Raw genomic sequence first — 16,077 nt, forward strand, 5'->3', positions numbered from 1 at the left:
CTGTGATTTGAACCAGGAGGGAGATATTTATAAGTCTTCCAACTTCCACCAAGGCTGGATCAAATTCGGTGTATTTTTACTTGTTATGACAATTTTAACAGTAGAAAAGCATTCATAACATTGTAAATATGGTTTAGATGTTTCAATAAATATAGAAACATTGTTGATACTTTCGATTGCCGCTGCAAAAGCAACATAAATTTCAGTTTCAGCAGCTACACTAGGTGGATACTTCCTTCAAAACTGGTTCCGTGTTAATGACTTTGTCTCCGGTCCAACAAACTTATTATATAAACTTGATGACTATCATTCATTAACAACTTCTACAATTATTAAGTAAACGCATCTACGATTTTTAAAAAGTTGCAAATTTCAAAGACAAATAACATCAAAAAGAAAATTTTACCTAAATTAACACCTAAATTGAAGCAACAAAAAGATACCTTACTTTATGTTAAATTAATAAAAAAATAGATAACGTTACATGTAATAAATGCAAACATGGTTAAATATTTTTTCTATCTTCATTCATTAAAGACTTACAGCTTAGTAAAAAGTAACAATGAATTAAAAACGATGACATTTATGAAACAATTGCTCCGAAAACGATTAATTTATGAAAACAAAATAGCTTTTGGAAAAAAGTAACTTTAACAAATGAAGATTGTATAAAGAAATATTTAAAGAATTTTTCTCAGAATGACATTTTCTATCACTGGTTGATTTATGGCGGTTTATTTTAAGACATCCTGTCTACTAAAAAAAAATGTTAAAAAATGCTATTTTACCAGGATATTTATGCAAAAAAACAGTGAAACATGACCAAATATTTTTTTACGTTTTTGGAGCTTTCGTTGGCGATTTTTAATAATTTTTTCAATGCCCAATTGTTGGTAGTCTATACAGGGTAAGGCAGAACTCGCGCCACAGAGAAAAATTCTATGTAAGAAACATGGAAAAAATATTATTTTTTTTTTTATCTAGGTATACAAATTTAGAAGTTATGATAGTTTAAATTTTGCACTTTGACTCTATTTATTTCTGTTGGAAAAATGCTCTTCCAAGTTTTTTTGCTTCAGGCTATTAGAAGAGGAAACAACTTAAATTGTAATGTTATTTGAGACTTTTATTGGCAAAATTTTTATACCTTTACTAAATAATTATAAAAAAACATTATACAAGATTATCTGTATCATTAAATAGACATAAAAAATGTCAAATGTCAAAATTTTTGGACAGAAAATTTTTTAAACAAATTTTTCATGTTCCTGGTATCTTATCTTACCTGAAATTTTTCTCTGGGGCGCGAATTCTGACACATCCTGTAGATCTTTGAGTACCACTTTTATGGGGACAAAATTATGATTTTTTGAAAGATTTTATTTTTGGTCATTTCGTATCCTCATTTGGTTGATTTCTAAGATTTTTTGGGTACTTTTGGGGTAACTTTGTCTGATTTTGGGTGATTCTCAAACAAGTTAGGGTTTTTAAAGTATTTTCGTTTGTTTCATTATCTTCCTTTGGTCGTTTTCAATGAGTTTTTGCACAAATAAGCAAAAAATAAAATAAAAATTAAAATTTGACATATTATGCTAAATATCCTGGTCCAGAAGTGACATTTTGTAAATGTGCAAGTATACTTACTAAAAAAATACCGAATTTATATTTTTCTTTGCGGTATTTCAAATCAAAGACCTATCACGATTTAAAGTATTTTTAAATTTTTGAGGTAATAGTTATTTGTATTACAAGTGCGGAAAGTGTACCTTTTCCTCCCACAAGTGCTCGAGACTCGTATAGTTAAAATTCGAAAAAAAATATCATAAATTTAAGGTAAATTATTTTTCCTCCCTGAGAGGTCACATATACAGACTGCCCATTTTATTTGTTCCCGTCTGAAGGAGCAAAAATAGGCAACATACTATACATTTTGTAAACTATTTTGTGTAAAGTATTAACTATTCTAAATCGAATAATCATAATCGGTGCTCGACTATTAAAATCTTCAAAAAGAATTAAATTCAAAACTTAAATGTATAATAATGGAAACAACAGCAAGAAATTTAAAAAAATATTGTATTATTGGTTGCCTATTGATAAAATTTTAGGGGGAAGAACAGATAAAAGGGGCAGCCTGTATTTTTATTGTATGCGGGAGAAAAATTACATCCCTTGGAAGTTATTGGCCATTTTCATTCCCGAAATAAGGGTGTAAAACTTACTTTGTTTCGGTCACATGCTTTTTTTTCTTATTCAATAAAAATAACGTGAAAAATTGGTGTCCTAAAGCTGGCGTGATATATACAACCAGTAATACACCAGCGTTAACGAGCGAAAAAGGTCACCGTTTATTTTTCTCACAGGTTTTGTGGGGTATACTTCCGTTACAATTTTGTAGTTTTTCAAGTCGTAAAAACATTACTAAATTGTCCATTAAAAAATAATAAACTCGTATTTTTTACTTTCTTTCAAATTTAATGCCAACCTAACAAAACATAAATTCTACAGTGTGATTTTTTAAAAATGAATTTCGAAAGTCGTGTATTTCAGTTTCAACACTAATCTAATTTTGTTTCATCCCCGAGGTTCATAATACAGTCCACCCCTTTGTTAGAATATAAATCACCTGATCACTTGTATACATAACCTCACTTTTAAGTTTACGAAACGTCAAAGCAAAATCGAAAAGGGGCGTCGAATACAATAATGAGTAAACATCCCTACAATTACGGGGCTACTGCGTCCACTGACGTGGGTTTCATGGGTAAACGCTCCCCCGAATTCAACAATTTATGCGACAATGTCGTTACAAATATCTACACAATCAATTCAAGCCTAAAGACCTTAGATAACGCTTTAAAAACAATCGGAACCAGAAAAGACAATCAGGGATTAAGAAGTTCAATGTAAGTTATCAACATTTCATTCCAGAAGTAAACAATCTCTTAATTTTAGACACGTCACTCAATTGAGCACAAACCAGATAGCATCAGTCACAAGCAAAGATATTCATAAGCTTAAGCAACTTGTATCCAAAAGCGAAAAACAGCAGCAGTTACAAGTAGAAAAGTTGGAAGAGAATTTCAAAGAAGCAATTACGCGTTATTATTCGTTGCAAAAAGACTTGGCCAATAAGCAGAAATCACATTTATTAGTTTCTGTAAGCATAGAAAATGATTATTTGCCAGAAGAAGATACAGAACTACAACGGCAAGCACAGCTTGCACGTGAAATGGCGTTTGAAAAAGATATGCTCGTGGAAAGAGAAGCTAGGATTAAACAGATTGAAGCCGATGTACTTGATGTAAATGAAATTATGCGCGAATTGGGGTCTTTAGTACACGCCCAAGGGGAAACGATCGGTATTGACTTGATTTACGAAAATTATCGGGAAATAATCTTTTCTGTTTAAGATACTATTGAAAATAGCATAGACCATGCGACTGGTAACGTGGAGGAAGCGACAGAACAGTTAATGACAGCGGCCAGTTATCAGAATAAGTATAGGCGTAAGTTGCTATTTTTAGTACTGATAGGACTTGCAATAATCGTAACTATTATTATAATACTAGTTGTAGAGTTAAAAAAGTAGCTGCGTAATAGTATTTTTCTTTATACTCAAACCTGTTTTTGTGATGAATACCAACTGCTTGTTACGTTTATATTATACACATACAGTTTTATACTAACTAATCTTATTCATAGAATTTATATTTATTTATGTAATTCTTATAATCACCTAAAAATATTACTGAGTGAATTCTACTTTTTTTTCTATGATCCTAAAAATTTAGCTGTTTTCCCAAAAGTCAACAACCGAAAAAGACCTAAAACCCTTTAAAACGCATTAAATTTTATGCATCCCAAAAGTACCAAAAATCTGTAGACCACCAAAAATTGGTCACACGAAAAAACTGTTGAAATCTCTCAAAACAATGCAAAATTACGCCCTAAAAACTAACAAAATACCTTGTTTTTACACACCCCAAAATGGCTTTTTATTTCTGGACCAAGCCATTTGGCGCATGCAAAAAAAGGGAACAACACCAAACCAAGGAGGGTTGGTACAAGGACATTTGGCGTCCTAAAAACAGGGTAGAATCTTACAAATTTAGCTCTTTTTCTAAAAGTAATCAACCGAAAAAGACCTAAAATCACCAATTTTTATGCGCCCCAAAAATACTCAAAAATCAGAAATTGGGCACATGAGAGAACCGTTTAAAATCACCCAAAATCAAACATAAAGCACCCAAAAAACCTTACAGCATTCCTTGTTTTTACACACCCAAAAATGACTTTACTTCTGGACCAAGCCAATTGGCGCATGCAAAAATCTTTGAAAAAGAGCCAAAAATCTTATTCAAATTTATCAGATTTTCGAACCCTTCAAATGAATTTTTATTTCTGGACCAGGACGTTAGAGCACTGCTTTTTATTGATGGATGAGGATAATAACTGGTAAAATAAAAAAAACAAAAGTCTTGTGTGAATAGGGATAAAATTAGAATAAAAAATATTGTTAAACAAAAAATCATCTAATAAAATTTGGTAAAATCTCTAAACATCTTTCTTATTTTTCATTTACTATTTTCATTTATTATTAAAAAAATATACAATTTTTATTAATTATTATTTATTTATTAAAATACAAAGATTGTTAGATTATTTTATCAACTAACTGAAATGAAAATACATACACCTAGTAAACAAAAAAAAAGAAAAAATACAGGGTGATTCACGAGGAATAATGAGCCTGACCAAATTCTCGATGCAACCAACATTACATTTTCATAGGTCAGGTAATTTCAAAGATTTTTTGTAATAAATATGAAATTTTAGCGAGCACACTTACAATTTGTCAGTTTTGACATTAAAATAATGAAAAACAGAAATAATTGAGCACCCATTCAAGCTTCATCCAGTGGTACCCTTCGCTTTACACTTTCATTTATTTTCATTATAAATTATATTTTAGGAGCAGTTCTTTTTTAGAACAAAGTAATCTAGTTACGAATTTATAAAATTAAATTTGAATTTTTAACAACATTGCTTTTTCCCGATTTAAAATATTGATAGTATGTCTTATCTTATGCTAATGTAAATCCATTTTGCCACATACATTTCACTAATATTAGAATTTAATTTAACAATAGCATATCAATCAGAAGGTGCGAAACTAAATTAAAAAAACTAATTCGTGGTATTTTCAAATAATTAATTTTGCTTTATTTCTTTTAATTTCGATGACTAAAAAGAACAAAACATTGTGACGCCACAATGATAGTTATAATAAAATGAATTAGAATAAACAAAAAATAAATTACATAATTTATTAAAAAAATTTGTTCCTTTTTTTACAGAAAATTACAAAATTACAGTTTTCAAACTATTTACTCTAGCGTTCCGTAATGGCATGTCTCTAGCCAGTTCCAAAATGTACCACCAGAAGAATTTGTCGCTTGTGTATAGACGGAAAGCCGTTCAAACAAGTTTTCAAATGAAAAAAAGAAAAATTGAATTTTTAAGAAATACAGTAAACAAATAGTTTTTTTTACAATTGGATGTTGTTCCTGAATTAAAAAAATACCTCACACACAGTAACATAGAGTTTTTATCTCATTTTGAATATTTGCAACGGATTGCAATATTTAATAGTTTTTATTTTTTTATGAAAAAACGCATTATATCAATTGCATGAAAAAAATACAAGGTAATCTGCAATACACCAAAAATAAATCAAAAAATTCTTCCTAAAGTTTTGTTAGGTATAAAAAAATAAAATGGTCAAAAATAAAGGTTTTTTTAAATCTATTTTTAAGCGGCACTGACAAAAAATTTCAAATTAATATGTGTGTGTGTGTAAAATAAAGTTGAAACCCCCTACAAATGAATAATAAACTAATAGAAATGTATAACAAACAGTTAAACGCATAGATAAATAAAAAATTAAATAAACAAAATCTTAAATACCCTATTCTTTATAATTTCAGCTACCAAGTCCTTAAAATAAAAATCTCTTAAAAAAGAGATACTACATAAAGACAAATTTCACAAAATTACAGGAAGCAAAGATAAGATTTCAAAATTTGAATAAGCTGTACGAAAACAAACTTGAAAAAAAATGCAGTGAAAATTGATTCAGATGCAACGGACTGTGTTTTTACTTATTATATAATAATATAGGTATAATTATTCCCTAAAAAACCCAAGATGGTCTGAAGTTACAGTACGTCGTTGTGTACATTTCTTCAAAAGGTTATGAATTTGCAAGAAGAAATCAGTTTTTAAAAACTCCATCCAAAACAACTTTAAACAGAAATAAGGGAAATTCTCAAGGATTTTCTCAAAGCAAAAAAATAATAGAGAATTAATTACGAGTAATACAGAGTAAAATTAATCCTTGTGTAATAAAGAGTTATTGTAATTTTAATGTTCTTGTAAATTTGTAAAGATTAAAAATAACTATCTAACCCAAATGTAAACCTTTGTTTTCTTTAATAAATAAAATTATATTTGCTTATAAAATCTTATAATTTTTCATGTTATTGGTTGGAAAAAATTACAATTAACAAAAAGCTATTATACAACTCATAAAATACAAAAGTGAATTTTTGTATACAAAAATTTATCAAGGTTTCAAACTAAAATATACAGATTCCACTTTTTATTACTGTCAATCAAAGCAGACGACGCAAAAAAGATTTCTTTTTTAATGGATGAAAGCGTCCTCTCTCGCAAAAAATTAGAATTCCAAACGTCATCAGCAGGACGTGTATTTGAGAGAGTTTCGTTTTTTAAGAGAAAAACAAGTCGAAAATCATGGCAGAAGCAATGAAACAAACTGTGGCAACGATGCTTAAGGGAATTGAACGGTATGTCATAATATTTCTATTGCTTTCTTTGTCAAAAATAACCATATGTCTACTTAACCTTACTTTTCAGTTACAACCCTGATAATTTGCCGACTTTGGAGCACTATGTGGAAATACAATCACGCGAAAACGCCTATGATTTAGAGGCCAATCTAGCCGTCCTCAAACTTTATCAATTTAATCCTACTAGCTTCAATATTGATATAACAAGCCAAATTTTGTTGAAGGCTTTGACGAATCTTCCAAATACAAATTTTATTTTGTGTAAATGCTTATTGAATGAGCGACAGGTAAACTAATTTAATTAATAAGAACCTGTTTTGATTAATTAATCAATTTTTAGCTAGCGGAAGAACCCATCAATCAAATTATCTACTTGGCCGACATTTTAGAGCAGTGCGATTTTCAATTGTTTTGGACCAGAATCCACTCAATGCCCGAATTGACCCAACGAATTACCGGATTTTTAGACTCGATACGGAAATTTGTGTGTCACGTGGTGGGAATTACGTATCAGACCATTGAAAAGTCCCATTTGGCCGAATTATTGGGAGATGTTGACGATCTTACTTTGAAAGTTTGGGTTAATAAGTATGGATGGAAGGAGCAAGGCCACTTGATTTTCATTGCAAATCAAGACGAGAACATCAAAACTAAAAATATTAACGAAAAAATTGACTTTGAAAATGTTGGAGCTATTATGGCTTCGTGCCGTTGACTCGTTTCTTTTGTATTATTAATTTCTCAATAAAAACTTACCTCCGATTCCGTAGCTCCCTCTATGTTTGTTTCTGCAAAGTTTTACAAAATGGAAGATGGTTAGTGCCGGTGTTTCGTGTCGGACTGTCAAGACCAGTGTTCGAAGAAGACACCGCAGAGCTTTCAAAAGGAATTTAAACCGGCGTTCTCGCAGAAAACGAAGTTTGTTGAGGTACTATAGTGAACTACGAGAATTGCGGTTTAAACGTAAAACGGACGATTTGTGTGCCGACATTACAGTATTTGATATTACCGACATGGAGTGGACGCCGGTTTCGTCTACAGCAACAGAGGTCGCTGAGTGGCACAAACAGGAACAAGTTGCTTATTGGAAATCGCGCGCTTTGAGTCTTGAATACGAAAATAAAATGTTGATTAGACACCTTCGAAACGTTTATGCTAAACAAACAGAGGATTATGCGAATTATCTAAAGGACCAAGGGCAGATTGAAGATGTTGCCGTGGAAACAGACACAAGGCATGTCCCATTGGTTGAACCCGTTGGTAAAAAAAGGCGGGAAGAAATGGACAAGTTGTATGGAAAAAAGGCGTCGAAGATCATGGGAATGGAGACTGCTGTTCAGTTAAATTACGACCTGCATTTAGAGGACGCTGGGAAGCTGGCTCATTGGCCCCACACTCCCTTAAATCTAAGATTTGATAATTAGCTGATTGATTAAATAAAGCTTGGTATTAATCTTGGTTTTATTGTGGTAATTACGGATGATCCTGAATTTAATCCCTACAGTGATGATGTGACTGGCCGTGTAATTATGAAGATAATGACACATTCGTGTGCATTTTTATTATAATTTATTTTACATTAGAGACGAGTAGTTCAGATTACACTCTTTTTCTCAGACTGACTTCAGACGTCAGTAATTAAAAAGAAATAAAACTTTTTACATTCCCTGTGCATAATTGAGCGTATTTAGATTTTGCATTGTTACATAAATAGACAATTCTGGTCAAATTATAGGAGGTATTTCCGGTTTTTACCACGCACGGACGACTTTTTTAACTTTTAAAAAAGATGTAGTTTGGAGATTCACTCGACGTGTGAACGTTTCGTAATGTGAAAGAATAAGATAAGGACGTGATACGAGACTCTTAAATTAATCGAACCGATAGAATCTAATTAATCCCAATGCCATCTCGGCCGTTAGAACAGCTTATGATGCGTGCCTCCATATATGAAACTGCCCTATCCGTGTTGCTGTTGAATGCTGATGATAATTAGATTCGAATACCGTCTTCCCGCACAAATTTCAAACACACGAATTAATTATAAACTTTATTTCGCCAACCGTTTTTGTTTTCGTCTAAAAGATAACAAATTACTAAAATATTCAAAATGCTGTTTATGGATTTGAATCCTCATTTTAATTTCAAAGCGAGCTTATTTATTGGATGTTTTTAAATTTATAACAATTTATTTATGTTGAGGCATTTTCTTTTACTCTACAGTTAACTATCTTAGAAAAATAGTTTACTTTATTTATATAAACAATATTTTATATTTGAGTGCAAATTTACATAATTATGACTTTATTTCAATATTTAACTGTAAATTATTCACCTATATTCGTTTTTACTAAACATAAAGGACAATGACTTGATAGGTATGAATATGTAGGTAAGTAAACGCATTTATTGTCGCTTTTTTTCTAAAATAACTGAAAGCTCTAACAAGTTGTAAGCATCCATATTTAAAGTTTTCCTTCAGTTTTTACTTAGGTAACTTAGAAATGCCTTACAGAATAAGTACCATAACATTAGTAGGATGTAAAATGTTACTTCTGGACCAGGGCATTTAGCGTCTTAAAAAACTGGTGGAAGCTTACCTACAATTCTTAAAAAAGCACCATTTTTTATGCACCTCAAAAGTAGGCTTACCCAAATATCTGTAGACCACCAAAAATTGGGCACACGAAAAAATAGGGTAGAATCCTACAAATTTAGCTGTTTTCCTAAAAGAAAACAACCAAAAAAGACGTAAAACCCTTCAAAAATCATTCATTTTTATCAGCCCCAAAAATATTCAAAAATTTATAGACACATGAGAAAACTGTTGAAAATTAAACATATTTACTTAACTTAAAAGCATCCAAAAAACCTTACAAAATCTGTTTTTAGACACCCCAAAATGGTTTTTTTACTTCTAAATCAGTACATCAGTATTTCTAAATTACCGGGCTGAAAGGCGACCGGTAAAAATATTACACAAATAAAATACCTTGTTTTTAAACACCCCAAAGCCAAGCCAATTGACGCATGTAAAAACCATTGAAAAACGACCGAAAAAGAGCCAACAATCTTATTCAAATCTCTCAGGTTTTCGACCCGTCAAAATGGATTTTTACTTCTGGACCAGGGTACTAAAAAATGTAGGTACTAAAAAAATTCTGAAAATTAGTCCCAATTAGTTATTAAAATTAACGAGGACAAAGTTCCTTATTTTTAGACAGATACCCCAAAATGGCTTTTCATTGATGGACTAGGATAATAACTACCTAGTAAAAAAAATATCAACAGTCTTGTCTGAATAAGTTTAAAATTAGAATAAAAAATATAGTCAAACAAAAAATTAAAGAAATTAAAAACAGCATGTCTCTGGTTATATTATCAAGTTTGTCATCTAATGAACTTTGGTAAAATTTCTTAATATCTCAACATATTCGATCTAGTTTTATCATTAATGAAAATTGCTGATTTTTCATTACTTTTAAACCCACCCCAAATTTTTAACGGTTTTCTCATGTGCCCAATTTCTGGTGGTCTATAGACTGTGAGTATTTTTGAGTGTTTAATCTTCATTAAACAAAACTATAGCTATGGGCCAACGTAGCAATGTAGTTTATATTTCAATTAAAAGTTGTAGTACCTATGCATAATTGTTTTAGAATTACATTAGGTTAAGAATTGCAGAAGTAATATTTTTTATAATAAATTCAGTATTGATCGAACCGCTGATTGATTAGTACTCCTCCATCCCTTAACATTGAGGCTCATAAAAATGAAATTTTTTAAGGATTTTACGTCTTTTTCGACTGTTTACTTTTGGAAAAACATCTAATTTTTAGGATTCTGTCTTGTTTTTTTTAAGGCGCCAAATATCCTGGTCCCATCCCTCTTTGATTTGGTGTTGTTTTTCCCTTCTTTTGCTTGGTCCAGAAATAAAAAGCCATTTTGAGTGTTTAAAAAGAAAACTTACAAAAGGTATTTTTTCCCTCTTTGATTTGGTGTTGTTTTTCCCTTCTTTTGCTTAGTCCAGAAATAAAAAGCCATTTTGAGTGTTTAAAAAGAAAACTTACAAAAGGCATTTTTTGTAAGTTTTTTAGAGTGCTCTCAACGGTTTTTTCCTGTGTCCAATTTTTGGTGGTAAAATATCCACGATACAACCTGATTCAGACTTAGCTGAATTGTCAATTTTAATTATAAGTAAATAGAACTGCTTATTCAGACCATTTTTATTTAATAATTTAATATCTATCCATATGAGTAGAAAACTTTATTGAAATAATGTGAAAAAATGTTTGCTACAAAATGAAAAGTTTTGCAAGTATTTTAGAATTTACAAAAAAAGCTCTATGATGCTGTAAAAACAACAGAAAAATATGATTGATCAATTGAACTAAAGCAAACGTAAAAATCACCAATTACGTCTTCAATTTACTTTTTCGGAGATATTTAGGTGTTTTTGGGGTTTGGGGTGCATAAAAAGTAATGCTTCTTGAAAGATTTTAGTTTTTTTTCGGTTGTTTACTTTTAGGAAAACAGCTAAATTCGTATGTAGGATTTTACCGTGTTTTTTAAGACGCCAAATGCACTGATCCACAAATAAAAAGCCATTTTGGGATATTGAAAAACAAGGCATTTTGTAAGTTTTTGACATTTTTTTCGGTTGTTTACTTTTGGGAAAACAGCAAAATTTGTAGAATTCTACCCAATTTTTGGTGGTCTAAAGATATTTGGGTATTTTCGGGGTGCATAAAAATTGGTACTTTTTTAAGAATTTTAGATCTTTTTTGTTTTTTTTTTTGAAAAACAGCTAAATTTGGAAGATTCTACACTATTTTTTAAGACGCTAAATGCCCTGGTCCAGAAGTAACATTTTACATCTTGCTAACATTCAAGGGGCCATCTAACACCTGATTGAAGACAAGCAGCGTAAAATTAAGACTTTGTGGAAGTAATTTAATAATGTACTCGTACCACCAAATGATTAGAGTTAGGGTTTTCAATAAGAAATCCAAATGAAAGGAAAAGTTATTTTTTTAAAGTGCGGAAAGTTGCAAATTGCTGCATAATTTAATGTTTATTTCTTCATTTCAAAATTTTTGATGTTTAGATTACGAGAATTTTTGGAGATTTTCGAAATATTCGTTGTCTGAAGTTTGGTTGCCTTTTTCTATTTCGTCATCGCGCTTCATTAATCACATCACTGTTTTAAATTCACTTTTTTCACTTCCCAGAATTCGATCGGTTTCTTTCGCCTTTCGTGGTCTATCGGTTAACTCGAAATTTTTTCGCCGCTGCAGCTTTTGTCGACTCATCTTCATCGGGTCTGAAAAAGACAAAAAACTCAGAGAAACTTTTCACGGCGAAGAGAAAGGATCAGATAGGTGTACAGAGGGAAATTCCTCTAATTGCAAATAAATTTGTGTCGGGCATGGATCAGATAACTTCTATCATATCGTCTTTAATTGGCGGAAACGTGCATCGACCTCTGTCCATTTTCCGAAATTCGTCGTGAAAATAAATAAGCATTGTGAGAACCGTAAATTTGGGGCCGTCAGGTAATAATTTCGGCAGGTATACTGTTGTGTACAAGAAGTGATACGCTTCATTCATTCCATTGTGTGAAACCATTGGATTTTTGTGTGCTTTTGTAGCGCCGTTGGTTTCCTGTGTGTCGGGCCACTTTCATGACTCGATAAAAACCCATACGATTTCAGTTCTCTGAAATAATTAGTGTAATAACATGGACGCGGCACGCACGGACTCTACAACGAGAATGTTCTTAATAGTTTATATGGCATAGGGAAATCATACGTCTATTCCGAGGAGGAACGCGACGAAAGATACACAACTGTTGCACTCGCAACCAAGCTGACCACCTTTCCAGGACCGTAATAGGAAATTATTGCCCAAGCAATGGAATCACATCTGATATAACACAGGAAATATTGACAATTAACAAGAAATTATGTTTCTAAATATTTTATAAATGTTAACATATTAGGAACTGCTGTTTTAAGGTATACCTTATACCTTAATGATCTGGTATACCTACAGGTGTCCCAGCGAGTTGAAAAACTTCATAAGTGACCTTTAAATGGTAAAATTAAAAAAAAATTGTATAGGACATTGATAGATACTAATCTAATGCATTACCTAAAATTATTTTCAAATTTCAACCATACAGCATGTCCCAAAAATAAGTTAATACAAACTTGTGTTTTTTTTTAAATGAAACACCGTATGTTTCTTGACGTTTTTGGATGTAACCTTATAAAACAATGTTTTTACGCTAAACTTTTATTAGTCGATTTCGCTTAGTTTTGGAAATAAGACGTTTTTTTGACGAAAACATGCACTTTTTAAAAATTTATTACACAAAAACAGCTTGGACAATTTTTTTCTTACTTCTGCAAAGAAGAAAGTTCAGATTTTTTTTGTACTGTCACTACTAAAAACATCGTATTCAGGTAACTAACTTGAACTACAGAAAGTTTGGTGAAACTAGTGAAACAATTTTTTATTTAATAAATAAAGAAAAAATATTGTTCATATATCTATGTCTGACGATTTGTTTATCGTTGGTGAAACTGACAATAAGTATTGTATAAAATTTTGTGTGCCCCCAGTTTTATAATGTTAAATAGCACACTATCTACTTTTTCTAAAAAATTTGATTACCCAAATATCTCAGAAACTATAGAATATATCTACCAAAAATAACAATCGATTTAAAGTCGTTGACAGACTAAACTTCTGTATTTGTTTTTATTCTTATCGCTTGTCACCTCCGAGTCGCCACCCCAATCTGTTAAAGATTTAGAAAATTTTTGATATGGTGCAAAATTTTTTTGGGCAATGTCAAGTCAATTTTATTTGTTAATTTTTTTATGTAAGAAAATTATCAGTATGCTATTGAAACTCGCAGCAAAGCGAGTTGTGAATTTGAAAAAGATGCCGAAAAATAAAACTACTATTCTGTAAATTGAAAGAAAATGTTATCTTTAAAGTAGAGGAGCACAAAAAAAGAGTTTACTAACGAATAGAAACTAGAGAGAAAACGTAATACATTTACATCAACCACCGCTTATAGTGAGTTTTTTTCTCTGTGGGTTTTTTGGTAAGTGAGTATTTTTCTGTCTGAGCTTTTTTCTATGTGAGTTTTTATCCGTGTGGGATTTTTGCACTGTGCGTTTCTTTCCTTGTGAGCTTTTTTCCGTGTGAGTTTTATTCAATGTGGGCTTTTTTCTTTTTGAGCATTATTTCATGTGAGCTTTTTTCTGTGTGGGTTTTTTTCTCGTGGGCATTTATGTTTGTGGGCTTTTTTTTGTGAGCTTTTTTCCTGTGCGCATTTTTCGTGTGGCCTTTTTTCTGGTCACCGGTTTACATATACATGTTCATAGGATACTTTTGTCTTGAATATTCTATCACCTGTTTAAATTTGAAAATGAAAACGGAACACTTGTATAATAAAAATATGCACTTTGTGTGTTACTTTTGGTTGACCCCTGTACTTGTACCTAAAATAACCATTTTAAATATTAATGAGTCTAAAAAAGACTGAATTTTTGGGGTATGCAAAAAAGAATGTTTATTTAAGGAGGACAAACCTACACATGCTTACAGTTTTATGTAGAAACATAAATCATATAAATCTAACGATGTATCTGAAATTGCAGTTAAAAAGTTTGTTGTTTCAGGTTTTATCTTGTACATTTTTAAATAAATACTCACTACTAACTAGTTTTTCATAAAACTTATGTCTTTTTTAGTGAACTTTTATTTTTCTTTAATCATGTTATATCTTTCTGCATAATTAGTTCCAATAATAGTTTTTGAGTCGGCTAAAAACTTGTTTAATCTATTTAATTGTCCGTTGATGGATTCAGCCAGTTTTGGAGTATTTTAACAATTTTTTGTTCCAATTCTCGTTTCGTCTTATCTTTTGGGAACATTTGTGTTCATTTTTGGTTAAATGAATACGTCGTCGACGTTATGGTTATGAAGGGAAATACTGTCTGGTGTTTCGTGTAAACGCCCGTGCAGAATTTACGACTTTCAGCGATATGATCATGAGAATCCGGCTAGCTGGTAGGCAAATTAGTTAGTTAGTTAGAGGATTAATCACGGGGCGAAGCAGAAACAACAGCTAAACCGCGTCGTGTTGTACATATTTCCAACCGGAGATTGTTATAAATTAGATAGAGATATACGTTTGAGAATATCGCGGCTTTATCGCGCGGTCTCCGTGCTTCATTACCACCAGTATCTATAAATACGGATATGACAAATAAACCAAACCGACCACTAGTATTGACTTCAGATTCATGGTGGACGACTTAACGCATGAAATACAAGTTTGCTAAAGTATCTTATTAATGGGCTCGCTACAATTAACATTCGATATTAAATTTGATCCGCGATTATTAATGCACCGCCAGGTCGCGCCGCCGCCGCTTCTTCGCGTGATAAATCGGTGAAAATGTAACGATATTTTTGTTCACAGAGCTTCAGAAATTATAATTAACAGATTCTTTTGTTGGCTTTTTTAACTCTCTGAGGATGGGTTTCAACACTAGCGCTAATTAGTTCGCCTCGAAAATAAACGTTTCAAGAAGCTTTCCTAATTTTAGAGCCACTTATTGTTAAGAGCTGATCACTAGAATCATACAACTGAAAGCTCTAAAACGCACAAAATAAATAGGTTTTAGGCCACTCCGCTCTGATCTATAGACAATAGCTACCCGAAATTAAATTTCAATTTGAAGCTTTTGTCCACATTTTAAAACTAATTATTTAGTAAAACAAATTGAACAAGTCTCGGGAATTCACACGTTTCCGTGGACATTAAAAATGTAGGTACTACGTAATATGGAATCTAAAATGCTTACAACAATCGACGGCAGGAGAAAAAAATGTACAAATAAAAGGAATAAACTACTATTTATATTTGCTCTTCATCATATTTTTGTGGAGACGGTTCGTGATTTTTCTATTAGCAAAACCACTATAAAAAATCATCAAACAAACTTGGTCAAAAAACTTTCCAATTTTTATAAACAAATGATACAGAGTGCGCCAGAACTCGAAAAAAATGCCATGTAAGGTAAGATACTAGGAAGGATACTAAGAAATTCTATCTATAAAAATTGCGAAGTTATGAGAGTTTAAATTTGGCACTTTGACTCTACTTATTTCTGATAGA

General features: G+C 31.4%; 3 protein-coding genes across 3 annotated transcripts; all 3 read left to right on the forward strand.

Annotated features, from left to right (window-relative positions):
• Positions 1 to 2,463: 2,463 nt before the first annotated feature.
• Positions 2,464 to 3,760, forward strand: LOC123005896 (syntaxin-12). Its single transcript, XM_044399952.1, has 3 exons — positions 2,464 to 2,906; positions 2,956 to 3,362; positions 3,414 to 3,760. Exons 1-3 carry the CDS (start codon positions 2,707 to 2,709, stop codon positions 3,590 to 3,592), a joined length of 786 nt encoding a protein of 261 aa, XP_044255887.1. The 5' UTR covers positions 2,464 to 2,706; the 3' UTR covers positions 3,593 to 3,760.
• Positions 3,761 to 6,721: 2,961 nt separating this feature from the next.
• On the forward strand, positions 6,722 to 7,637 carry LOC123005897 (eukaryotic translation initiation factor 3 subunit K). The gene is made up of 3 exons (XM_044399953.1): positions 6,722 to 6,872; positions 6,943 to 7,162; positions 7,216 to 7,637. The coding sequence occupies exons 1-3, from the start codon at positions 6,820 to 6,822 to the stop codon at positions 7,588 to 7,590; spliced, it is 648 nt and encodes a 215-aa protein (XP_044255888.1). The 5' UTR covers positions 6,722 to 6,819; the 3' UTR covers positions 7,591 to 7,637.
• Positions 7,638 to 7,663: 26 nt separating this feature from the next.
• Positions 7,664 to 8,333, forward strand: LOC123005898 (gem-associated protein 8-like). The gene is made up of 2 exons (XM_044399954.1): positions 7,664 to 7,803; positions 7,872 to 8,333. The coding sequence occupies exon 2, from the start codon at positions 7,889 to 7,891 to the stop codon at positions 8,297 to 8,299; it is 411 nt and encodes a 136-aa protein (XP_044255889.1). The 5' UTR covers positions 7,664 to 7,803; positions 7,872 to 7,888; the 3' UTR covers positions 8,300 to 8,333.
• The last annotated feature ends 7,744 nt before the right edge of the window (positions 8,334 to 16,077 follow it).

This window comes from Tribolium madens, unplaced genomic scaffold (assembly GCF_015345945.1).
Source record: "Tribolium madens isolate multiple individuals breed KSU strain unplaced genomic scaffold, Tmad_KSU_1.1 Scaffold_20;HRSCAF=117;Tcas5.2_LG4, whole genome shotgun sequence".
NCBI lineage: Eukaryota > Metazoa > Arthropoda > Insecta > Coleoptera > Tenebrionidae > Tribolium > Tribolium madens.

Coding starts and splice junctions, on each gene's coding strand:
- LOC123005896 (XM_044399952.1), top strand. CDS start 2,707: ATGAGTAAACATCCCTACAATTACGGGGCTACTGCGTCCACTGACGTG. Junction 2,907..2,955: donor CAGGGATTAAGAAGTTCAAT/GTAAGTTATCAA, acceptor TCTTAATTTTAG/ACACGTCACTCAATTGAGCA. Junction 3,363..3,413: donor CGCCCAAGGGGAAACGATCG/GTATTGACTTGA, acceptor TTTCTGTTTAAG/ATACTATTGAAAATAGCATA.
- LOC123005897 (XM_044399953.1), top strand. CDS start 6,820: ATGGCAGAAGCAATGAAACAAACTGTGGCAACGATGCTTAAGGGAATT. Junction 6,873..6,942: donor ATGCTTAAGGGAATTGAACG/GTATGTCATAAT, acceptor CTTACTTTTCAG/TTACAACCCTGATAATTTGC. Junction 7,163..7,215: donor GCTTATTGAATGAGCGACAG/GTAAACTAATTT, acceptor ATCAATTTTTAG/CTAGCGGAAGAACCCATCAA.
- LOC123005898 (XM_044399954.1), top strand. CDS start 7,889: ATGGAGTGGACGCCGGTTTCGTCTACAGCAACAGAGGTCGCTGAGTGG.